The sequence below is a fragment of the Camelus dromedarius genome, chromosome 4 (assembly GCF_036321535.1).
Source record: "Camelus dromedarius isolate mCamDro1 chromosome 4, mCamDro1.pat, whole genome shotgun sequence".
In the NCBI taxonomy this organism is placed as follows: Eukaryota; Metazoa; Chordata; class Mammalia; order Artiodactyla; family Camelidae; genus Camelus; species Camelus dromedarius.
Genome location: NC_087439.1, coordinates 75,609,688 through 75,636,347, shown reverse-complemented (window position 1 = coordinate 75,636,347; position 26,660 = coordinate 75,609,688). Strand labels below are relative to the sequence as shown.

The window sequence follows — 26,660 nt, the reverse complement described above, 5'->3', positions numbered from 1 at the left end:
TAAACCTGCTATTTCTTCTCTTTAAGATTTCTCCATATTATTTCCTTTCGAACATTTTCTGTTTCCCCAGTTTCTGTTATCTATTGCTATGAAGCAGAACAATCCAAAGCTTAATAGCTGATAATAACAATTTATTAGTTCATTCAATTCTGTCGGGAATTTAGGCAGGACTCAGCTGGGCAGTTATTTTGCTCCACTCGGTGTCAGCTGGAGTGAGTCACTGAAACTCAGCAGACCTGGGTTGGCCTGGGCAGTGCAGGGCTGGAAGGTCCAAGAATGCTTCACTCTGTGTCTACAACTTGATATCACTCCACATGGCCTCTCTTCAGAGTCCAAACTGTGCTTCTTCATTGCATACTGTCTGGCTTCCCCAAGCAAAAGCAAAAGGTGCCAGGCTTCTTTTAGACTAGTTCCAGAACTGGCACAGCATCACTTTTGTTGTGGTCTGTTGGTCAAAGCAGGTTAAAAGGCCTGCTAAAATTCAGGGCCAAGGAGTAGACTCCACCACCTTATGGGCAGAGAAGAATGCTTATACTGGGAGGGAAGAAATTGATGGTGGTCATCTTTGGATAATCTATTATACAATTAACTAGCCATAACAAGCTTATTTATGAAGCAGTTAGAAGACTTAAACATCTGAAACATAGTTCATAGCCTGTAAGCAGAACCAACAAGGAAATGCTCTGCCAGTGTTTCTCAGAGAACACTGACTTTTACTTTCATACTGTTCTAACGTACTTGATTATTTCCTCTTTTAAATTCACATTGATTAGAAGTAGAAATTTAAGTTGGAAGAGTTGTTAGTGGTAGTTAAAGTGATAAAAGAAGAAAGCAGACAATTAAGAGATAATATAGGAAAACCCAAACTAAACAATGAAATACAATAATTAGAATTTATTAGTAATTGAGGACATTAAATGAGAAAGAAAATTGTCCTTATTGCAAAGCTGTTAATTAAGTTGGTTACTGATAGGTTATTTTCATACATTACCTCATTTAATCCTCATAAAAATCTTGTCTTCATTTTATAGATGAATATTCTTGGGTTTAATAAATTTAACAAACTTGTCTAAGTCTCATAGAAGTAAACTGCAAATTTGGGATTTTAACTCATCTCTGTCCATTATGTCTCAGATAGGGAAATGTGAGATTGTGTTAAACACAGAATGAAATTCAAAGGAATAAGCTTCTGTTTTTTGGAACTTCCAATTTCCACAGGTTATTAAATTGACATATTACATATATTTCTCACATTTCTTTTGGGTTGCATATAATAATATAGTACTGTGTACCCTACTCTTAACTTGAAAGTAGATGAATTGGCCCTTTTAGTTGAGTATTTGGGATAAAAAACCCAACAACATGCATAATTAGGTGGATTTTTCATCTGGTTAGACACCTTGCTTAACTTTCTAAAAATTTTTTTCTCACTCTTTTTCTAAATAATTTATAAAGTTATCACCATTTATTCCCATAGATACTAACAAGTGAATATTGTTGCGGATTATGGCCACAGATTTAATGCTAATACCTGATTTTTTTTTTTTCAGGGAAAACAGAAATGGTTTATGAAGCAGAACACAGAAGAATCAGCTATTGGAAGGAAGCTTTCAGATCATAAGTTAAATAATACACCAGATGCTGACTGGCTTCAGCTCAAACCTCTTGCCGGTAAACAACAGTTCTGATTAAAGAGAAACCTTTAAAACATAAAAATTGAAATACTGCTTCTAAATTATGCCTGTGGTGTTTGAAATTTATTCTCTCTGTGGCTTCTTAATATTAGTTTCTAACTTCTGTTACCTTATGTGTGTCTTCATTGTGATTTTCTTTGTTAGCATTTTTGTTATTTTCAGCCTTATTTATACCAGAATGTGGGACTAGTTAATTATATTACAGGGCAAGGAATGTATTGCACTTACTACTGTACAGGAAAAATGGTGAAACAAAAAAAAAGGGCTTTAGATTAGTGTTTTATTTCTTGGTAATACAGTAATCCCTTTGCCCTCCGTATGTGACTGTTTTCACGTGGGAAAAGGAGAATCAGCCTTTGTACTTAAAGGAGAATGATCTCTGTACTTAAAACCTCTGCCCATCCATTTGTCTGCTCTGTTGCATCATAGATATAGGAGGTAGCTTACAGTTTTCAGGGAAACATAATAATTTTTAAATGTAATTTTCCCCCTTTCTTTGTGAACTTGTGTTTCTCCTGATTGTACCATTGATTTTCTGCAGAAAAGGGGCAGCCTAGATGCTAACTGGAGACTTCAAGTTGGGAAGCATTAGGATCTTTGTTACATAATAAATAGCTTTTGAAAACTAGGTGAGATACCAACCTTAATTAAAAAAAAAAAAAGAAACTGTATCAGGTGATTTCACTTACATGGGTTTTGAACTTCATTTTAGCTATGACCTTTGTCAGATAGGTAGAGCATTAGTGGATGCAAGTGATTTAAATTTTGTCTGTTTTCTTAAATGATAAGATTAGAGTAGATAAACTTTAAAGTTCCTTCTTTCTCTGAAAAATTACGAATTTATTTTGTCATCCTGTAAATGCTCATTAACGTTCCACCCTTTTATTTTCATCAGCTGTTGTCGATGTGCTCCTTAAGTTTCACAGTATCTTCATGCATGCCAGTTTGTCTCATCACTTGCCTGCTGTTGATTCCTGTTCGCTTCCATTTACCATCTGGTTCATCTTTGGGACTCTCAGAACCCTTGTTTGTTTTGTGTGTGTGCACACGTGTATTTATTTAATTGTTTTTATATATTTACTGAGGAATTTTAAGACGTTCACTTAGGAAATGTCCATTACACTGCTGTTTTGCCTGGGTTTAAATGAGCAAATATGCATTCATTTACTTGTGGATAAAACGTGTCCTTTGCTATTATAAATATAGGAACTGATGACTCAGTTGTTTCTGAAGATCGGCTTAATGAAACTGAACTGACAGATTTAGAAGGTCAACAAGAATCCCCTCCTAAGAATTACCTATGTATAGAAGAGGAGAAAATCATGGACCATTCTCACAGTGATGGATTACATGCCATTCATGAGCATGATCTCCATGCCGCTGCACATAACCACCATGACGAGAGCAAAACTGTACTGAGGAAGCATAATCATCAGTGGCACCACAAACATTCTCATCATTCCCATGGTCCCTGTCATTCTGGATCAGATCTGAAAGAAACAGGAATAGCCAATATTGCATGGATGGTAATCATGGGGGATGGCATCCATAACTTCAGTGATGGCTTAGCAATTGGTAAGTAGACTTGAAACTTGAGTAACAATTTGTTGTTCTTTAAGACCATTTTCCTTCTTCCACTATTTTAGTACTAATCTTGGAGTTTAACGAAATATGCTGCTATATGTTATTCCTGTCATTTAGCTTTTCCAAAGGCTGTGTTAATGTTTTCAGTAAGTTTATTTGGGGGCATAAAGGTGTAACTCCAGTGGGTTTTTCTTTGAACATGTAAACAAATGTCTATAATACTTTCTTTAGTAACTTGATTTCTTAATGAAGGTATATTCACTATATTGAAAAAGCTACGTTAACCTATTTTCAGATACATATGTACATCCCTAAATGAGAACAAATGAATTTCAATCTTGGGTTTAGAATTTTTTTTTACATTTTTGAAAAATTGAAGAAAAATTTTACAATGGTAAAAATCCATTATGCAAAATTCAAATATATTATATTAGAATCTTGCTAAACTGATGTTACCTGTTTAGGAGAACATTAAATGTGATCAATGCATAATTTTGTTTGAGATCTAGACTCTATTAAATAATTATTCAGAAATAGGCTTTGGTTTCTTTCAAGAGAGACCATATTTTTGAATCCACAGTGACTGTCAGTGTTAATTTAAAGAATAAGGGGGAGGGCATATCTCAATGGTAGAGTGCATGCTTAGCACGCAAGAGGTCCTGGGTTCACTCCCCAGTACTCTCTCTAAACATAAATAAATAAACCTAAGTAGCACCCCCCCAAAAAAAAAACAATGCAGAATTTTACTTGTAGAATCAAATGTACTTGCACCTCTGATTTCATTATTCAAGACCATCAGACAAATAATAACTTATGCCATTTATGCTCTAGACCCAGAAAAGTTTGGATAAGAGTACTAGAAATTTAAATACCTATAAATACTAATATGCAAGAGCACGTGCAATTATAGACTTATATGACTTAATTGAGCAATTCACTACCAGTCAAAGGTTGAAACACTGAAAACCGTTACTGCTTCAAAGCTATTAGTGGGTTAGAAGGCTACACAAATAGAGAATTTAATTCAATAGGGAATATTTCTTTCATTTAATAGCTCTTTCTCTGGTTGTCACACACCTATTGTACCTCACTCACTATATGTTCAAAAACTATAATGTGCGAGATTAGTGAGTCACTCAGACATTATGAAATTAACTTAGAGATAGGCGGAAGAGGCCACATCTGTCATTGTTAATGAAAGTTAAAAACAGAAGATCAGTAAATGTCACTTGATTTTTTTTTTCCCTCCCTCCCCGCCTTAGGAGCAGCTTTCAGTGCTGGATTGACGGGAGGAATCAGTACCTCTATAGCTGTCTTCTGTCATGAACTGCCACATGAATTAGGTAATATGACCTTAGAATTTTAAACAGATTTTGTCAGCTCTAAGACTAAATTAATTATAAATGCTTCTAAATTTTTAGAGATGTTGAAACATAAAAAAAGGCTGATGACAAGTATGAAGTATCATCATTCTTTTATTTATTGTATAATTTTTTAATGTGTTCCTCAAAAATGTATACTGTTTTTATGTATATGTTTCTATTTTATGTAAGCAATATTACGTCATAGCCCACACTCTTTCATATGTTAATCATACTAATCGTTACGTTTTTAAACTCTAAGCAGATTACCATGAGTTAATTTAATATGTTGTTTCTGCCCAGTACTTGGAGGTATGCATTGACCACATTTTTACGTATTTAGCACCTAGTATTGGGAACACCATGTGTCCTTTAATTTTCTGCACCGCAGATAATGGTGCACTGAACACCTGTATACCTGGTGCTATAGACTCTTGTGAGGACATCTTTTAGGTATATACCTGGGAATAGAATTGATAGGTCCTAAAATACTCATGCCTAAGAGTACCATGTCACTATGCAGAATGACCAAACCCATGTACTTTCTAACCAGCAATACCTGAGGGGGCCTGTGTATCCATATCCCGGCTAACACTTGGCATTAACTTTCTAATTTTTGCCAATTTTTAAGATGTACAGTGATATTTCTTTGTTATTTTAGTTGGCATTTATTGATCTAGCAGTGGTTTTTTAGATTCTCTTCATGTGTTCTGGTTTCCTTCTTCTATAAATTGAGAAACAGAAGGAAAAAATGTGAACATACATTCACACAGAAAATTTGAGTGACATGGAGATGATGTTAATTTGAAAGAAAAAAACTAACTCCATCTTTTTGACTATCCAAGGAATTTCTTTATGTGCTCTTTGTAATTTAATATTTTTCTTAAATTTGGCTGAAACGTCTATTATTTGTTTAATTGCCTTGATTGGTAGTACATTTATTTGCTTACTTTGAATAGAATTTTTTATATAATTTTCTTAGAAAGTTATTAACTGCTTACATAAAGTAGAAAAATCTCTTAGTGCTTGCTTGGTGCTTATTCTTTAGGGCTTGATTCCTTACAGTTTTGTTTACCTTGTCAACCTTGGGCATAGTCTTATGTCTTGTTTATGCCCCATAATTCCTCACCCAGACCCTCCATTGTCTTTTGCTTGGACAGTTTTCCTTAGTGAGTGTTTATACTTTTGGTTTCATTTTGTTCCAGTGTATCTCACGTACCTATTGCCAGACGTATCTTCTTGCCATGTGACTATGTTATTATGTGACTAGATGTGACTTGCTCATGTAATCAGTCTTTCAGTCCCTTCCCTTACATATAAAGTACAAGCTGAGGTTCGTTAGTTTTACTTTCAGTGACCTTCATGTAGGCTTTTGCCGACCTTCCCAGCCTCACTTGCTGTACTTGATGAAGCTTGTTTTCCGCTTCATCCAAACACAGTTCAGCAAACATGCACTCTGGGTGCCTGAACCTGTTTCTTTGCTTTTACCCTCCTCCTGGTCGGCTTGACCTACCACCTAGTGTATCGGGTATGTCACGTTAAGAGTCTTTTTCCCGCTGCCTTCAGTGCTGTCCTCCAGTACCCCATGCCTTGGATTACTCTTTCCTCTAAACTTTATCACTTACTTTCTCTAGGTCCTTCTTTTGGTGTTTAGTATACTTCCATTTCAGATGTCCTGTTTATTAACATAGGTTCTTTGTGTGCAGATACTGTATCTCACACCCTCCTCTAACTACTTTTCTGTTGTTAGTAAGAGAATGCTATGCCAAATTCTTCTTGGATTTCCGTAGCAACACAAATCAAGACTTTGTCAGTTTTTAGATACAAGAAACATTGCCTAATAGTTTTAACCTTTCACTTTTTAAAAATATGCTTAGAAGTAGGCTTGGACAGTCACATATACACATCCACAATGTGCTAGGAAAACTTCCAACTTCCTTCATCCCCACCTCACTACCCACTAAGTGGAGTGTATCAGGCCTTTTTATGATTAAGTGTGGTTTTACTGAGTTGCCGTTAAACCCTCTATGATCCACTTCAGCACAGAATTGACAGCTGAGAGTTTGGAGATTAGGGATGGTTGGTTTCCTGTCCCTCACTCCTTTTTCTTTCTGCAGCTTCTTGTTAAAGGAGTGACACAAAAAATCATGGCTGCTTGTAACACAAATGCAGTACATTTCTTATTGGCTAGGTAAGCCCTTGCTTGATACCCAAAGCAGACCTCTGGTGAAAGCTTGGGCCAGGACACCTCAGTGAGACGTTCAGACCCCAAATCTCTACCTCTTTTACTCCACAAACCAAGGATTATGATGCTACTATTGCTGTGAGAGGAAACCTCAGTCCAGAGTATACATCAGCTTTGCCAGAAGGAAAAGAGTGAGACATGGGGAATGTGCATTTTCCCCCAATGCCTGGTGCTAAATTGACATAAACCGTCCCATATTCTAGTTGCTTAGGCTCCTAGGGAAGGAAAATCATAAAGAGATGACCCGGCTTCCTCCTCTGGATATGAGAAAAGGCCTTGGCTTTTTTATCCATTAACAAGGTAGGAATTAGTCCAAGGGAAGTTAAAAAAAAAAAAATGCTTGTGGAGCCCAATTTTTGCCTTTAAGGCACAGTAATAGGGCACTTTGGTAAAATAGGGCCAGATGTATGCCTCTTCTCTGATTAGATTATCCACTCTTACTCGGGGAAGAGCAGAATGTGAAGAGAGGCATGGAAGCTGCTTCCTCAGAACTCCCAGGCAAGGAAAAAAATCAGTCCCTTGGAAGCTGAGATAGACACATGGCAGGTGGATAGGGGAGAAATCCTCTTCCTGCTTAAATAGATTAAGATGTTGGGAAAGTAGCATAATATGTCACATTCCAGGATAATTTATTTGATCTAAAACCTGTTTTGCCCTAGCTAAATTTTTTATTATAAATTCTTAAAACTATTCTGAGATTTCTAAACTAAAGTTTTACCCTAAGGGGGAAAACATGTACAGTTGAGCTTTGAACAACAAGGTTTAAACTGTGTGGGCCAACATATATGCAGATTTTTTTCTGTAGTAAATCCTGCAGTCCTACCCGATCTGTGGTTGGTTGCAATCTGCACATGTGGGACTGAGGATGTGGAAGGCTGACTCTAAGTTATAGGCAGAGTTTCTGCTGGGCATTGCACTGCTCAGAGGCCTCTCGTAGTTACGTCACATTGTAGTGCCTTGAGACTGACCAGTCGGTAATTCCAAGTTACGGTGTTCCTCTTCTGAGCAGGTTGCTCAGATGGTACCAGGAAGGGTTTTTTGATGTGTTTATGAATGTAATATGGGAAAAAGTGTACTTTTAAACCTTAGAACACTTTGGGAAGGTTCACTCTAAGAGATGTGTAGAAATTGAAACCATCTGAGGAAATATAAAACCCATTATCTCTCATTGCATGTTTGCTGTGGGGTGTGGTAATGGATGAAATTACCTGATTCACCGTTATGTTTTTGCCAAATTTGCATAGCTGAATTTAAGTAAGTTGCAATATTATTCTGTTCTATTTTTTACACTTTTCCCACCCTTTCAATAAGGAGGTGTATAAACATTTGAAAAATAATTTATAATAAAATCTATATAAGAACAGAGGAGAAATGAGGTTGAGGGTAATCCAGAAGGATGGGTGATCCAGACTCCCTTCTTGACACTGAATAATATGTTTCAACTTCAAGGAAATAACATTTGATTAAATAAATGTAGCTATATTATTAAGGCTTAGCTCAGAGTGGCTGTAATGCTCTCCATTTTTTCCTTTCCTCTCATGTGTATTAAGGGTTAAATAGAAATTCAAAATAAGATTTCTATAATGTGCTGAATTGTCCAGGGAAAACTGAACATTCACTGCATACATTTATACATGTGTATACATACATTAAGACAAAAAGAAAGAACCTTAAAATGTATACATATTTTTTAAAAAATCTCAAGAGTTGACATGAGATATTAACGTAACTATAGCACTGGATCACATTCATTTGACAGCTTTAGCAGGTACACCTCATTCTTGTGCTGTAGATACCCTTTGTCAGAAAAAAGGAGAGACTTATCAATGGATCAAAAGATGAATAGATCTGCTTATTTAGTATAAATCCCAAGTATGGATATTCCTTTGATTTATTTTTCAAATGTTTATACAGGTTCTTACTAAGAAGGGAAGGGGGAAAATATGCAAATAACCTGAGATATGACGAGGACAGTCTTTAAAAAACTTTCTGAGAGACTAGGACAAAATTTTTAAAAAATTTTCTTTTAGCCTTCTTTCTTTCCATATTTTAATTTTAATTGAAGTATAGTCAGTTTATAGTGTGTCAATTTCTGGTATACAGCACAATAGTTCAGTCATACATATACATACATATATTCATGTTCATATTCTTTTCATTATAAGTTACTATAAGATGTTGAATATAGTTCCCTGTGCTATACAGAGAAACTTTGTTGTTTATCTATTTTATATATAATAATTAGTATCTGCAAATCCTGAACTCCCAATTTATCCCTTCCCACCCTCTTCCCTCACCGCCCCAGTAACCATGAGTTTGTTTTATATGTCTGTGAGTCTGTTTCTGTTCTGTAAATAAGTTCATTTGTCTTTTTTTTTTTTAAGATTCCACTTATAAGTGATATGATATGCTATTTTTCTTTCTCTTTCTGGCTTACTTCATTTAGAATGACAGTCTCCAGGTCCATCCATGTTGCTGCAAATGGCATTATTTTATTCTTTCTTATGGCTGAGAAGTATTCCGTTGTATAAATATACCACAATTTCTTTATCCAGTCATCTGTCGATGGACATTTAGGTTGTTAACATGTCTTGGCTATTGTAAATAGTGCTGCTGTGAACATTGGGGTGCATGTATCTTTTCAAATTAAAGCCTATGGATACATGCCCAGGAGTGGGATTGCTAGATCATATGGTAAGTCTAATTTTAGTCTTTTGAGGAATCTCCATACTGTTTTCCATAACGGCTGAATCAAGCTACATTCCTATTAACCGCGTTGGAGGGTTCCCTTTTCTCCACACCCTCTCCATTATTTATTGTTTGTAACCTTTTGAATGATGGCCATTCTGACTGGTGTGAGGTGATACCTCGTGGTAGTTTTGATTTGCATTTCTCTGATAATTAGTGATACTGAGCATTTTTTCTTGTGCCTATTGGCCATTGATACGTCTTCATTGAAGAATTGCTTGTTTAGGTCATCTGCCCATTTTTTATTTGGGTGGTTTTTTTTTTTTTCTTATTAAATTGTATGAGCTGTTTATATATTAAGAAATTAAGCATCTTGTCAGTCTCATCTTTTGCAAATATTTTCTCCTATTCTGTAAGTTGTCTTTTTGTTTTGCTTATGGTTTCCTTTGCTGTGCAAAAGCTTATAAGTTTAATTAGGTCCCATTTGTTTATTTTTGCTTTTATGTCTATTGCTTGGGTAGATTGCCCTAGGAGAACATTGCTAAGATTTATGTCAGATAATGTTTTGCTTATGTTTTCTTTTAGGAGGTTTGAAGTCTTTTGTCTTAAACGTTTAAGTCTTTAAGCCATTTTGAGTTTATTTTTGTGTATGGTGTGAGAGAGTATTCTAACTTAATTGATTTATATGCAGCTGTCCAGTTTTCCAAACACCATTTGCTGAAGAGACTGTCTTCACTCTGCTGTATATTCTTGCCTCCTTTGTCAAAGATTAATTGACCAAAAGTCTGTGGCTTTACTTCTGGGCTCTCTATTCTGTTCCATTGATCCATATGTCTGTTTTTATGCCAATACCATGCTCTTTTGATTACTGTAGCTCTGTAACATTATCTGAAGTCTGGGACGGTTATTCCTCCAGCTTCATTCTTTTTCTTCAGTATTGCTTTGGCAATTCTGTGTCTTTTGTGATTCTATATAAATTTTAGGATTGTTTGTTCTAGTTCAGTGAAAAATGTCCTGGGTAATTTAATAGGGATCACATTAAGCCCGTAGATTGCTTTGGGTAGTATGGTCATTTTAACAATATTAATTCTTCTAGTATAAGAACATGAGATATGTTTCCATTTCTTTAAGTCATCTTTAATTTAGGACAAAGATATTTAAATGAAGTAATCATCTTGATACAAGATCATCATATAAACATGTATACTGCTGTGTACTAGCAATGAAAAATTGGAAATAAAAAAATTTTTTAAAGTACTGTTAACAGTAACATCAAAAAACAAAACCCATTTTGGTTAAATCTAATAAAATACACATAGAATCTGTATGCTGAAAACTATAATTCATCAACAAGAGAAATCGAAGGAAACTTAAACAAAGAGCTATACTAGATTTACAGACCAGAAGACTCAGTATTTTTAAGACAGTAATTCTCCCTATAGATTCAGTACATTCCCAGTTGAAGTCTCAGCAGGCTTTTTTGAATATAAATGAGTTTTTTCCAAAAATTTTTATGGAAAGGAAGAGGAGTGGGCAGAATAATTTTCAAAAAGTACACCAAAGTTGATTTAAGACTTGTAAATCCACAGTAATCAAAACAATTTATATTGATTAAAGAATAGACACATAAATTAGTGGAACAGAGTAGAGTCCTCACACATGGCAACTTATATTCAACAGAAGTGCAAAGAAAATTCCATGTAGAAAGGATAGTTCTTTCAACTAATGTTGCTGCAATAATTGGGATATTTACTTGGAACAAAAAAATTCTCCCACCATAGACAAGAATTAACTCAAAATGGATCATTGATCTAAATGAAAAATTTTAAATATAAAAGAATTTTAGAAGAAAACATAGGAGATAGTCTTTGTGTTTTTTGAATTAGACATATTGTTTGTAGATACAACACCAAAAGCATGCTCCATTAAGGAAAAAAGTAATAAAATGGGCCTCATAAAAAGTAAAAACTCACAGTACAGATACTGAAATGAATGAAGAGACAAGTCACAGACTGAAAAAAATATTTGGAAAATACATATCTGACAGAAAACTTTTCAGATATTTAAAGACATCTCAACTCAGTAAAAAGACAATCAACAACTCAACCAAAAAATGGGCAAAAGACTTGAACAGGCATTTCACTAAAGAAGCTATGTGGATAGCAGATAAACACATGAGATTTCAGGTGCTGGACTTGTGATTGTGGGCTGGAAAGAATAAGGAGCAACCAGAACTCTCATAAATTGTTGGGAATGCTGTTCCTTACAAATTAGAAATACATGTATCATGTGGCTCAAATCCCACTCCTAGGTATCTACATAAAAGAGAAATGAAAACGTAGGTTGGCACAAAAACCTGTTAATGAATATGTAACAGTGGTTTTATTCAAAATTGCCAAAAATTGGAAACAACCTAAATGTCCTTCAGCTGGTGAATGAGTAAATAAACTTGTTCATTTATAGAATGTTACTTAGAAGTAAAAACAGTGATTTTCTGATACAAACTGTAACATGGATAAATGTTCACACGTTATGCTAAGTGAAAAAAATCTAGACTCAAAGGGCTAACTACATGCCGCATGAATCAGTTTATATGGTGTTCTGGGAAAGGCAAAAACTGTAGGGATAGAAAGCAGATCACTGGTTGCCTAGGAGTGAGGTGCCCAAGGAAATTTTTTTTCGGGGGGTGGGTAATGAAAGAGTTTGATGGAGGTTATGGTTATGTGCTGTGTACTTTTGTCAGAACTCATAGAACTCAACAGAAGAAAAAAAGAAATTGTGTATGTAAATTTTACCTTAATTTAAAAAAGTATTAACTAAAAATAATTCATCTTGAATCGTGACTAGTTAATTAGTAATGTTTGGTGGTTATTCAGGGATGAAAGTAAATCATCTTACTACCCAGTAATATCAGGGAAGGCATCAAAACTGATACAGTTTGTACCTATGATACTTTCGTTCACTGAGGATTCAGTGATGCTCCCTTTTAAAATCCTATTTTGAAATTATAAAAGGAACCACTGTATTTTGTAACCTAAAAAACACTTCTGTAGTCTCATTTTGTGTGACCTGCTAAATGAAAATGTCCCTTTAGCACGGTTGATGGGTGAATTCTTGAAAATATGGTGAGGAAATTTGTAGAGGAAGAAGTTAGAGGAGGCTGAGGAAGAAAGGACAGAGGAAATTAAAACTCCAGGAGATAGAAGAGATAAAAGCTGACATTGAATCCAAGTCTCAACAGGAGAATTAAGTATTAAGGATCAGAAGGAAGAGATGTAAGGAGAACAGTATTCGATGCAAACTGGAGCAGGCAGTTTAGAAGCTGTTGGTAGATACCATCTTAGGTGTATTATCTTACCTTTCCCAAATAATGCTGCTTTATGTCATTTGTAGCAGTTCAGTGGAGCGTGGAAAACAGTGCCTTGCACTAATTGATTTCTTTGTTGTTAACTTCTACTTATCTGTTATAAATGAGAACCTTATAATCATAACTTAAAAAAAAAAAACAACAGATCATACATTTTTAGTCATGGAAGATTTTTCTTCAGGGAAAGGAACAAGTCCCTACCTCCTCTCTGTATTCTGTATAGTACCTTATATAAACCGAGTGTTCAGTAATTGATTGTATGTTTGTACATTTAGTAACCAAAACAAAAAAGTTTGTTATAATTAGTAAAACGATTGCTTTTGACCCTTTTAAGCTTAAATACTATTATTTCTAGCAGCATTTCATTCTTCTAGTAATGTGTCTCTAAGCAGTATTTAATCCTTTTTTCCCTCGTGTTCCAACTTTAGACAGATGAGTGAGAAAAGTCTTTATTCTTTTTACATTTTTAGGATTTTCAGAATTAAGATTTAATTTTTCTTCTGGAAATAAGAGAACATAAATGTAAATAGCATACAGTATACTTAGTCTGTTACCTCTGTTCTTTAGCCAATTTCCCTTGAAATCAGAGCAGAGCTCTGTGTGTTGCTCACAAAGAGAACAGTGACAAAGTTTTTTGTTTGTTTTTCTTGTTTTTTTTTTAATTTTACATTTCACGTTATACAGTAGAATTGACCTGCTTTTTGATGTACAGGTCCTTGAATTTAACATGTATGTAGATTTGTGTCACCACTACCACCATCAAGGATACAGAACAATTCCATCATCCCAACAAACCCCCTCATGCTATCCCTTTATAGTCACATCCCTTTCCTACCCTTGCCCCCTGGGTGACCACTGAATGTTCTCCATCACTACAGTTATCTTTTTGAGAATATCATTTAAATGGACTCATGTATAACCTTTCAGACTGTCTTTTCAGCATAATGCCTTTGAGATTCACCCAAGTGTTTCGCATGTATTAAAGTTTAATAAGTTAAAAGTAAAACTTCACTAAAATTTTCAACTATTGAAGGTTTATTTTTTTTCTGTCATTCTTAATTTTGTTTTTTTACTGGTGTTTGCCTAAACTTGTATATAAAATCCTGTGGTTTTAAAACTCACATTATGTCTTAACTGCAGGTGATTTTGCAGTTCTTCTTAAAGCAGGCATGACTGTAAAGCAAGCAATTGTATACAACCTCCTGTCGGCCATGATGGCTTACATAGGCATGCTCATAGGCACAGCTGTTGGTCAGTATGCCAATAACATCACACTTTGGATCTTTGCAATCACTGCAGGCATGTTCCTCTACGTAGCCTTGGTGGATATGGTAAGACAGCTTATTTTATATTTTTGTTGGTATACTAAATCTGTAAATAGAATGCACCTTCTAAAAATGGAAGAAAGTTTTGGTTGTGGTTTGAAATAAATATAAAAATAAATATAACTCATTTTAAAGACATGTGATATCCTAAATAATCTGTTAAGGAAAGACATTTAAGTAGGAGGATTCCTTCTTTAGAAACCGGTTGAGATCCTGAAATATTCTGACCAAATGATGTTACTATAAAAAGTAATCAACAGTGTTTAAAGATATAATTACAAAATTGTTATACTGTTTTGAACGTTTTGTAATATTGGGGTGGAAGTGTCTTTTTTATTATTATTATTACTAATGAAATAATTCCTTCAGCTTGCTTGATAGTAAAACAAGAAAGAAATACTATACCTTTAGGTAAGCCAGTCTTCTGCAGAACATGGTGTATATTCCAAGGGATTTATGTAATTTCCCTTATTTCTAACTTCAGTTTAAAGTTAATAAATCTAAACACTTAACAATTAGTTGTATTTTAATTTTACTTTAATATCCTAAATATGTTAGGCACTGTACTTACAGAACTAGCAATTTGGTTACTTTTTGTTTTTAACTACATATTGTATTCACTTTTCCTGTTAGGATCTATTAGATAGTCTCATTTCAAATTATATAACCTAAATTTTTAATCACAGAATTAATGCCTATTTATTATAGAAAGTTTAGAAAATATGAAAATGAAAAATAAAAATTATTTGTATTTTGTCCCGGGGGGGGGGCCATATTTCCCCCACCCCCACCCCAAGACTTCTTTTACTTCTTTTACTGTCCTCATGCTCAACTGACAACCTTGCTTCCTATTTCATGGAGAACATTGAAGCCACCAAGACAACCCGTTTCCATCACCATTTCTACTCATCTCCTTGTATCGATACCATTTCATCTCTGTTCCTGTTACTATGAAGAAGTGTCTGTGGTCCTGGCTAAGGCCGGTTCCTTCAAACCACTCCCTAGAACTTATCCCCTCTCACTAACTCCCTCAAGTTTCCCCTTCTCTTCCCTGCATCATTCGTTGTTTCTTCTCTGCTGGATTATTCCTATCAGCATATAAAGCTCATGTTACTTTTCTCATCTTATAAAGATAAGGAAAAGGGACTTTTGTAAAACTGCAGTTTGAGGTTTAGCCACCACCCTAACCCTATTGCTCTCCTCCCTCTTATAGTAAATCACCCTTTTTTGTTGCTTTGTTCTCCTCTCTCATGAGTCTGGCTCGTCAGGTCTTCTCCGACTGCTCTGCCCCGTTGCTTTAGTCACACTTAACATCAATCACAATATTGCCAAGTCCACTGGTCATTTACCCTACCCGTCTTCATTTTGCTTGTCCTGACAGCAGCATTTGGCTGATCATTCTCTTCTCTTTGGAATGCTTTCCTGTCTGTTGGCTTCTGTACCACCACCGCTCCCTGGTTTCCTACCTTTCTGGCCTTACTTTCTCAGACTTTCGCTGGATCTTCTTTTCCCTTACCTCTAAATGTTGGTGAAAGCCTTCTAAACAATCTTATCTAGTCTCATGGCTTTAACTATTTATTGGCTAGTAATTCCTAAGTTTACATCTTTAGCCCAGACCTTTTCCCTAACTCCAGATTAGCCTATCTACCTGCTTACCGGAATATCTAAAAGATGTTGCCAGCTTAATATGTTTGGAATCCAGCTCTTGATATTTGCCAACCCAACTCCTTGCAGCAGCATCTCCTGTAAAATCCTCCATCTCTTAAATGATGACTTTATTCTTCTGTTTGCTTAGATCAAAATCCTGAGTATCATTCTTTGACTCCCCTCTTTGTCTTTCCACATCTGTTTCGTCAGTGAGTCCTGAGAGCTCCATCTCTACTCCCAGCACTCTCGTTCCAGCCACCATCATCTTTCTCTTTTTAACTGTTCTCCCTGCTTCTGCCATTGCCTGTCCACCACTCTCTTTATCTACACCACAGCTCAGGTGATTTTTTTTAAAGTGATCCATCTAAGATTAGATCATGTCACTTACGAGCTTCAGACCCTTCAGTGGTTTTCCTTCTCATTCAGAGTAAAAGCACAAAGTTCTTGTTTTGACCTTCAAGGTTTTTCGTCCTCCTTGAGCATTTCTTCTCCCTCCCCTTCCCGCGTTTCCCTGGCTTCCCCTCACCGCACACCCTGCCTCAGAGTTCAGGCTCTTGCTGACTACTCATGTGGGATACTTTGCTAAGACAGTCTCCTGGCTAGCTCCCTCACTTTTTGTGAGGCATCCTATCTAAAATTTAAGTCACTACCCCAATATTTCACATCCTCTATTCCTACTTTACTTTTGCTTCTTTGCACTTGTATCTTGATCTGTTAATAACACACTAACCATTTTACTTATTTATTGACTTCACTCTATGCCTCACTAGGATATCAGTTCTAGGTTAGCAGGCATTTTTGTCATATTTCACTTACGTAGAAGATGTAGTTCATAATTAGTTGAATGAAGAACGAATGAGCTATTTCTTATATTAGAGAGCTAAATACATAAAAAGAACAAGAGAGTCTTTACAGTAAGGATTTATAGCCTAGCGAAGAATAGTAGCCATTAATTACAATTCTTTGGATTGTGTTATGATAGAGTGGTGCACTGTGTTTGTGGAACTAGAAAGACAGGCTGCCTAAAAAATCGGGAAATAAAGTTGGGGAAGTTTTTCTGGAATAGGAATTCTGAGCCACGTCATAAAGAATGTAGAAGAGTTTATTGGAAGCAAGAGGAGAGGGCATATAAAAAACCGAGTAATCAGTATCATCATTCCTTTGGCCAGTGAATCTACTCCTGGGACTGTATTCTGAGAAATCACGTAAAATGGCTGCTGCTAATAGAGCATGCAGATAAAAGTAAAACCATGTGAAAGTGTTCTTTGCTGTAGTATTTATAATGTCACAATTATATTGGAAACACCCTAAATGTTTAAGAAGAGCGGGACAAACTATTCACATATATTTTGGGATTTTAATGACAGTGAAATTACATATTTTCTAATGGTAAGTGGAAAATGGATTAAAAAGTATTACCTACAGAGTCATTAATTAGGTAGATGATGGTCAGATCATGATAGTCACACAATATGACATGCTAAAAAGATTAGAGTTTATCGTAAATTTTCAGGGAGCCATTAAAAGGTTGAAGCAACAATGACATTATCTAATTTTTATTTTAGAAAGACTGCTTTGGCTATCAGGAGGACATTTTTATTGATTTATAGTCATTCAGTAAGATAGCAACAGTACCAGAAGTTTGAGGTTCCTTTAGGATGTCCAGTTGGAAGTTTCTGGTTTCAGGGGCTTTAGATACCAGCTGTCTGTCAGCCAGCAGGAACACAGTTGCATGTTAGCAGTTACGGCCGTGCAGGCAGGCAGTGGCTAGTTCTTAGCTGTGGTTATGACAGACAGTACTGGTGTTAGCATTCAGGATAGACTTGAACGTGGGGAAGGCATAGTGCCTGTTTCAGCTGGTATGTGCACATATCGGGAGGGGACATTTCTGTGAAACCTCCAATAAATTGTTTATGCTTAAAAATTAAGGAAAGTTAGAATTAAAAGTTTTTGTAACAATAAAAGCTTGAGGGAAACATGTAATAAAAGTCATCTTACTAGAACCAGAGGTAGGAAGTTGCCAGTTTGGGTCTTAATCCAGGGATTGGCGGACTTTCTGTAAGGAGAGAGATAATAAACATCTGGGCTTTGTGGACTATACAGTCTCTGTCACGGTTACTCAGCTTTGTCATCTGTAATGATCTTTGTCACACCTGCTTACCCCTACTGGACAACAACAGTAGCCTCCATAAACACACACTATGGCCAGAGACGCTGCACAGATGGATGACCAGCAGGAAGTAGCTCTTAAATAGGACCCTCAGGGGATTATTCCATAGACTGGCACTGCCAGAGCATGGCATTGGATTAACTGTACTCATTCGTTAATAATGAATAATGGTATTTCTTCCTAAGCAGGCATTATGTACTTAACATTAAATGTCTCCTCCCTAAGCCCCAAAGCACCAAGATCTTGTTTGGAGTAAAGCTTAGTATTAAAGAGAGTAGCGTATCAGTGTCATCTTTCTGTAGACATTCACTGCAAACTTGAAAAACAAACAGCAAACAGAAGAGTGAATGTGAGAATTGGAAATAGCAATTCTTTCAAAATTTTGACTAGGTTTGGGTAGAATGAATTTATGCTTAAAATACATGTACATTTCTTTGGACATCTTATTTAACATTAAAGGTTTACTTTTATACTTTGAACTATGGATTACTTTTAAATGTAATAATATATGCTTGTGTTTTAGAAGTTAAACTATACAATCCACTGTACCTTTAAAGATACTGGAAAGTTTCAAATATAAAAAATGTTATCACTTACGAGAATAGAGTACACTGTGCAGGCAGTGTGCATAACTTGGTCGTAGTTCTGTTGCCTAGCTTAGGTATACTATTTTCTGTGTCTGTTACTGGAAGGAAAGTAATGGCTTTTAAGGCCATAGAGATGCCAGTTTGGAATTGTCTGTCAATGTATATCCTTGATGAAAGGTGCTGTTGGAAATAAGAATTTTAGATGGAAAAGGGTGAAGAAATGACACAGTTTTGAATTAAATGTTCCCAAAAGAAATCTTACTTTCTCAGTGAGCTTAAGATATATCAGTAAATGTGGGAATTATGGTGTTCTTTTCTGAAAGTTTTATTGGCAATAATAACTTGTCTTTTACTTTAGCATAAAGTGAGTGTCAGAATTGGTAAGGTCAGTGGCTGGTAACTTTAAAAAGTGACTAATACATATATTATATGCAATTGTTGGGGGTTGAGAAGGGAACAGATTTAGTGTTTACCTAGTACACAGCTGGAGCATAGAGTTTCTTTCTCAGTATTTGACTAAAATATGTATTATGGTTAGCATTGGGTTCAATAAAGTAATTGTATTATTTATAGTTCATGCTGTAATAATCGGTTTTCTTAAGTAGGAAAGTGTGGGGGTGGGGAAAGGCAGAATATTATACAAAATTACTTTTAAAATCTGTGTTTTTTTTCAGCTTCCAGAAATGTTGCATGGTGATGGTGACAATGAAGAACATGGCTTTTGTCCAGTAGGGCAGTTCATTCTTCAGAATTTAGGACTGCTGTTTGGATTTGCCATCATGCTGGTAATTGCCCTCTATGAAGACAAAATTGTGTTTGACCTCCAGTTTTGACCATTCCCAGCAATCACTGCTGATTACGAGAATGTTGCCATGCAGCTTTGCATCTGTTCCTTGTACTGTAAGCACGTCAGTACTGTACTGTAAGTCAGTACTGTAAGAAAAGTCAGTGGCTTGCACTACTTACAAGTTCATAGATTTGAGCCTAACCACAAAGACCGGTGCTCAGTACTGTTTTCCCCGCGTGAAGGGATCTTTTAAAAATGTAAAGCTTGTAATAAAGAAAGGAGGAAATGGGACTCCGCGAACCAATGTTGATATAGGTTTGATTAAGACTTTAAAAAACAATAATCATATGAAACACTAAAGTAGTCTCTTTATTAGTAGAAACTTCTGTGGCTATGCAGAAATAGAAATTGAACCAAAAAAATCACTTAACTTTAAAAATATTCTAAATGGACTCTGGGCAGACTTTTCTTTGTGCTAAAAATTAATTGTAGTGTCCTTTAATTCAGCTCCATATATGCATATGGTAATAGGGATCAACTTGACACAGCTTTGAAACCGCATAGACTGTAGGACCTAGAGGAAAGCACAGGCTGCATTAGGGTATGAATTTAGCATTGGGAAAAGCCCTTATTCTTGAATCTAGAGTTACTATTTTTGTATATATTTGCATAGTGTTTAAACTTGCAGCCTAAACTACTGAAATTTGTGATTGTACATTTGTGTGTGCTTCAGTTTAAGGAAAGATTCATAATGGTTCTTTGTATTAATATTATTCTTGGTGTTTGGGTTTTATTTTTAACTTTTATTTTGTTTTGGGTTTTTTGGTGGGGGTGAGGGGTTGGAGCATGTGGTAAAATTTTTTTTGTTGTTGTTGTTAAAATTATAACCCTTTAGAAAATATCAGCGAAGTGAAGAACCCGAACATGGTCTAAATATTCAGTTTTCCGACTTTAACAGTACTAACTAGTTATGTGGGAAACTTAAGTTTTAAATGTACACAGTGCTTTACCTGTTTGGCGTTGGAACCCAGAGCACACGCTGTGGCTGGCAGTAAGGGTAAGGCAGCAAGTTTACCGTGTCCGTGTTCTGTACATGGAATGTCACTTGAAACGCTTATGAGGATGATCTCCGTGGCTGTTGTGGTACCAATTGACTTGGAAGAGATAGTTAAATAACTCAGCTGAAATCACTTGATCATTTTGTGCCAAGATAGGCTGTTGGTGCCTGATAGGCATCAGTCTCCTATTTTTTAGGTGCCCTGTTCTCCTGCCATAATTGTGAAAGATTTGTGAGAAGTGCAAGTCATGTTTATCCTGAATTTTGACCTAATAATTTGTAGCACTAATCATATGCATGTAGCTTTCTGTGCCACGTGGTCTTCATTTATGCCAGGTAAACCGTATTTGAACTCTGTGCAGGCAGCTTTGTTTTTATCTGCTTGGCTACCCATGTAGCTGCTTTAAAAATCTTATTCTTCAGATACTTAAGAGCCAAACTCTTTCCATTCCATTTAAAATGTTTTCATTTAGTCCTCTTTGTTTTCCCAGTTCGTCTCTTACTCCATGAACTTTAAAACAAAAAACAAAGTTTTGAGAGCAGCACATGCATCCAGGTATTAATAGAGTATTGTAAGCAAGGGAGCTTAGGTGTTATTTCCTTAATTTATGCCTGAATTTGAAACATTATTTCTGGCTCTCTCCATGGCCTCCTGTAACAGGTAGGAGTTTTATACATAGAAATATACATTTATTTCAGCATTGGGCACTGAATTAGGACAGTCCTCATCTCATTGCTTGGCCCTTCAAGCAACTTCGCTAAAAGGTGCTGATATTTCATTTAGTACTGCCAACTTCAAGTGATTCAAATATCTTGCTTTCTGAACCAAGATATATTTAATAGTTCATTTTTGGGTTTTTATACCCAAGGACGATTCTGCATTCCAGCGTTAAGTCTGCTTTATTTTAAAACTTTTATGAAAAGCAACAGCTGGAATATACTCCCAGTCTTAAAATAAATGCCTGATTTAAAGCAACTAGGTTATGCTAAAGTATATAAAGGTTTATATTCTCTCAAAAATGGTATTATCTTTATTTGCTAGATTTTTTTTTAAACTTTTAAGAGGGCTGTAACAGTTGCTGCTAGTATTTTGTTAGGGTTCCACCAGTATTTAGTTTTTACATCATTCTAATGTATAGTTTCAAGTCTTACTAGACAATCTGAATTCCACTACATTTCTCTTTGGCTCCAACATTCCATTTAGCTTGACCAGTCTAATTTAACATGTGTTTGTTGGAGGTCATTACTGTTACTTGTACAATGCTGTCACTGTGTGACATCCATATAAATTTTGGTGTTATCACATTGCATTCAATCAGCTGTGATTATGCTTAGAAATACTATAGTAACTAGATGCAGTGTGAATTTTTTTCCATTAACAGTCAGTCAGTGGCTTAAATGTGATTATGGTCCTGCAAGGTGATACTTGCTAAAATATCTAAACTTTTTTTGTTGTTGTAACTGAATCATTTTTTAAAAATTTATAAAGCTGGAAATGATCAAATGCTGTTTTTTCCATTGTCAACAGTGGTGTCATTTTATGTGTGTTCCTAATGCTTATGGAACTCTCCCAAAATAAAGTTATTCAAAAAGAGCAAATATACCAGTGTTTTCTTTAGTCTCTGTCCGAACATTTCCTTAGGCTGAAGTACAAATCATTTTAAATATTAGGCTGCATTTGCACATAAATGAATTTATAATTAAGTATAGTGTTAACCAAATTGATTTAAACCAAATAAGTTCTTTAAAAAGTGAAATATTTTCTGCTCAACCATTTACCAAGTAGGAACAGGGAAGCAGCATCTTCTATTTAGGAATTAAGTTGACACAGCAGTGCTACACCCCGTCCAATCCAGTGCTCCTTGGGTTGGTCAGAGGGAAGAGTCATGGCAATCACGAAATTCGTAGAATGGCCAGTGGTGGACAATGTTCCTCTCCGTTCACTTGTCTTATACAATGGGGCAGTATAACTTGGTCGTTCTGGTATATCTACCCTCTTACAGGGCTTTAGCCACATCTGGAAGAAAGTGCATACAATTTCCTTAAGTCTTGGATGTTTGTTATGTTTACTTACATTTGAACTTAAAATGGAGTAGTTAGTCATGTCTGCAAATTTCTGTGGGCTAAATTGATTTTCTTGTCAGCAGTGCTGTCATTCCTTCAAAGTACTTTTTTAAACTCTTCAGGGACAGTTTGGAAACTGAATGAGGAAAAAATGTCATTTTACCACTTTCAAAAAGCATCATTACCTATCTGTTTATTACCTCCATACCATACTTACCTGAGTATAACTTTTGGTGCTTACAACAACAGAAAAACCAGACATACTTTCAAAGGTGAGAACTGCCACCACTGATACTCATAATCACATTGCTTTATTAATTAGAGGCCATAAGGAAACAATCCCTTTTAAACACAGGCAAACTATAGAAAACATAGGCAAAACATTTTCTGACATAAATCTCAGTAATGTTCTAGGGTAATTACCCAAGCAATAAAAATAAAAGCAAAAATAAATAAATGGGACCTATTACGCTTATAAGCTTTTGCACAGTGAATGAAACCATAAGCAAAACAAAAAGACAACCTACAGAATGGGAGAGAATATTTGCAAAAGATGAGACTGACAAGAAGCTTTATCTCCAGAATATATAAACAGCTCATACAACTTAGTAAGAAAAAAACCAAACAACCCAATCCAAAAAAGGGCAGAAGACCTAAACAAGCAATTCTCCAATGAAACATACGAATGGCCAATAGGCACATGAAAAAATGCTCAGTATCACTACTTATCAGAGAAATGCAAGTAAAAACTACAATGAAGTATCACCTCACACCAGTTAGAATGGCCATCATTCAAAAGTCCATGAACAATAAATGCTGGAGAGGGTGTAGAGAAAAAGGAACCCTTTGATACTGCTGGTGGGAATGTAGTTTCATGCAGCCATTATGGAAAACAGTATGGAGATTCTTCAAAAAACTAAAAACAGAGTTACCATATGATACAACAATTCCACTCCTCGGCATATATCCAGAGGCATATATCCAAAGGGAACCCTTAATTCAAAAAGATACATGCACCTCAATGTTCATAGCAGCACTATTGACAACAGCCAAGACATGGAAACAACCTAAATGTCCATCAACAGGTGACTGGATAAAGAAGCTGTGGTATATTTATACAATGGAATACTACTCAGTCATAAAAAAATAAATAATGTCATCAGCAGCAGCATGAATGGACCTGGCAAATGTCATTCTAAATGAAGGAAGCCAAAAAGAGAGAAAAATACAATATGATATCACTTATATGTGGAGTCTCAAAAAAAAAAAAACAAAAACAACAACTAATCTACAAAACAGAAACAGACTCACAGACATAGAAAACAAATTTATGGTTACCAGGCGGGGAAGAGGGTGGGAAGGGATAAATTGAGAGTTCAAGATTTGCAGATACTAACTACTATATATAAAACAGACAAAACAATATGTTTATACTATATAGCATAGGGAACTATATCAATATCTTGTAATAACTTATGGATAAAAAGAATATAAAAATAAATATATGTATGTTCCTATATGACTGAAGTATTGTGCTGTACACCAGGAACTGACACATTATAAACTGACTACTTCAATAAAAATAATTTTTAAAAGGCCAATCCCCCAAAATTCTGAAAAGATTTTATCAGCAATTGTAGAACTCGATCACCTCCCCACTTCAGGTGACTATTTTAAAGGGGCTAGCCTATATATTGTGCTGTTTAAAACAGAGCTGCCTTCCCTTATAACTACAATATGTAACCAGCATTATTTTTAGTGTTATTAATTGAAATCTACAGGACACTACATCCAGAAACAACCAGAGTACACATTCTTCTCAAGCAGGCATGGAACATTCTAGGATAGACCACATACTGGCACAAAATAAACCTCAACAAATCTAAGAGGATAGAAATTATTTCAAGCATCTTTTCTGACCACAATGGTATGAAACTAGAAATCAACCACAGAAAGAAAAATGAGAAAAAAAAATCATTAGGTGGAGACTCAGCATGTTACTAAAAAAACTAATGGGTCAACAATGAAATCAAAGAGGAAATCAAAAAAATACCTTGAGACAAACGACAGTGAAAACACAATCATACGTATCTCTGGGATGCAGCAAAAGCAGTCCTAAGTTCACTGTGATACAGGCCTTTTTTTAAAAAAAAGAAAAAGAAAAAGAAAAATCTCAAACAACTTTGTGGGGATTTCCTTGTTACTGACTCTGTTTTTCACTTGCTGCCTTTAGAACCCTCTCTTTAACTTCTGTCATTTTAATTATGATATGTCTTAGTGTGAGTCTGTTTGGGTTCATCTTGTTTGGGATGCTCTGTGCTTTGTGTAGCTGGATTATCTGTTTCCTTTTTTAGGTTTGGCAAGTTTTCAGCCATAATTTCTTCAAATACATTTTCAATCCCCTTTTCGCTGTCTTCTCTTTCTGGAATCCCTAATATGCATAGGTTGGCAGCTCTATACTATCCCATAGATACAGTATGTTAATTTTATTTTTGAAATGAATCCTGTTCAGTTTATTTTAATGCCAAGTTTTTCAAATTTTTGTGGGTTGGGTTGGTGATTTTGCTGTTTAAAACAGCCCCCAAGTGTAGTGTAGAGGTGCTGTTTACTGTTCCAAAACACAAGAAGGCTTCAATATGCCTTATAGAGAAAATACTGTAAGTTTTGTTCAGGCATAAGTTACAGTTCGTGAGTTCAATGTTAATGAATCAACAGTATATATTAAATAAGGTATCTTTAAACATAAACACAAAGTTATGTATTGATCAATTAGCAAAAATATGACTAGAGGATCACAGAAACTTTAACCTTGTGTTTCTCTAATTCTATGTTGGTATCAAGTTTATAAAATGTGATTACCATGAATAACAAGAATTGACTGTATATGTGTGTGCGTGCGTGCTGTGTGTGTGAAATAGCCCCCCACATATATATCATTAGAAAATACTAACCACAGGCACTGTATCATAAAGAATTTTGGGATGTGATTCTGCAAGTTTCTTGATCTTTCTATTCCAGGAAGCTCCATCCAGAAACAGTCCATGAATGAAAACACCTAAATATAAAAGAAGCAGGTTACTAGACTACCTTACACATGCACGTTGATTTGAGTTTTGAATCTGAAATTTCTACAGGTGAATAATACCACGCAAGTGATAAAAGGTCAGCAAACTAAGACATGCTCTAAAATAAAAGCAATGTTCTGAGCACTTTGTCTTAACGTTCTTATTTCAGGAATATCTATACTTTGCCTAGTCGACCAATGCAATAGTGAAATTAGACGTGGAAGACAAAAAGGGAAAGAAATTTTAAATTAGTCTGTGTAAAGTTCTCAGTATGGGTGAACACTATCAGATTTATATGTTAATTGGCCAATGATTATCATGTTTTCACAGTCCATGAAGTCCACAAGAAAAGTTCTTCACGTAATTATAGGGATCCAGTGGCATCTAGGCAGCATGTGAACAAAATACCCTTCTGTGGATCTCTAATGTTGTGAGAATTAAATTTCTCCCCCCAACTTTTATTCTCACTCCAAGGCCACTCCTCAGTCTGTATGAGAACACACAGATGGATGAACTCCCTCTGGAATGCAGTGTCACACACAAACAGCTGAAGAGCACAATTTAAGGAATCAAAGGAACCTGGCTCACTTGCTCTGGCTTTCCACTGAGTAAGCCTCAGGAACTGAACATGAGTATCTACACATGAAAATAGTGATTGTAATTGTTGTGCAGATGAGAGGAAAGCAATGAGGACCTTAGAAAGACTTCGGTTTTAGTTCCTAATTTGCTATACCATGAGCAATTCATTTACCTTTCGACCTGTGATTTTTTTTTCCCCATCTGGAAAATGTTTATAAAATGATAATGCCTGCCTTGTCTACCTTGTAGTTACAATCAAGTCTACTATATTGGCGAAAGTGCTTTGTAAAGTAGGATATAAAAATCCAAGTGTTTTGTAAAGTAGAATATAAAAATCCATGTGGGCAGTGCTGTCCAATAGGACTCTCTGTAATGATGGAAATACTTTGTATCTATGCTTCCCAATATGGTAACCACTGGCTATGAAACACCTAAAACAT

General features: G+C 35.5%; 2 protein-coding genes across 8 annotated transcripts in view; one reads left to right on the top strand and one right to left on the bottom strand.

Annotated features, from left to right (window-relative positions):
• Nucleotides 1-22,111, top strand: part of SLC39A10 (solute carrier family 39 member 10) — a 120,295-nt gene extending 98,184 nt beyond the window's left edge. For all 6 annotated transcript variants that reach the window (XM_010979728.3, XM_064485138.1, XM_010979727.3 and 3 more), the window contains 5 exons: nucleotides 1,551-1,671; nucleotides 2,901-3,269; nucleotides 4,541-4,621; nucleotides 14,080-14,270; nucleotides 19,343-22,111. In XM_010979728.3, coding sequence (XP_010978030.1) covers nucleotides 1,551-1,671; nucleotides 2,901-3,269; nucleotides 4,541-4,621; nucleotides 14,080-14,270; nucleotides 19,343-19,501 — 921 coding nt within the window. In that variant the 3' untranslated portion in view covers nucleotides 19,502-22,111. The remainder of the gene's footprint in view (nucleotides 1-1,550; nucleotides 1,672-2,900; nucleotides 3,270-4,540; nucleotides 4,622-14,079; nucleotides 14,271-19,342) is intronic.
• The window catches only part of DNAH7 (dynein axonemal heavy chain 7), a 220,400-nt gene continuing 213,543 nt past the window's right edge, over nucleotides 19,804-26,660 (bottom strand). Inside the window, exons 64-67 of one of the 2 annotated variants that reach the window (XM_064485137.1) lie at nucleotides 25,528-25,631; nucleotides 24,630-24,713; nucleotides 22,292-22,529; nucleotides 19,804-20,029 (exon numbers count right to left, since the gene is read on the bottom strand). In XM_064485137.1, coding sequence (XP_064341207.1) covers nucleotides 22,323-22,529; nucleotides 24,630-24,713; nucleotides 25,528-25,631 — 395 coding nt within the window. In that variant the 3' untranslated portion in view covers nucleotides 19,804-20,029; nucleotides 22,292-22,322. The remainder of the gene's footprint in view (nucleotides 20,030-22,291; nucleotides 22,530-24,629; nucleotides 24,714-25,527; nucleotides 25,632-26,660) is intronic. The other variant, XM_010979732.3, reaches the window with a different exon arrangement.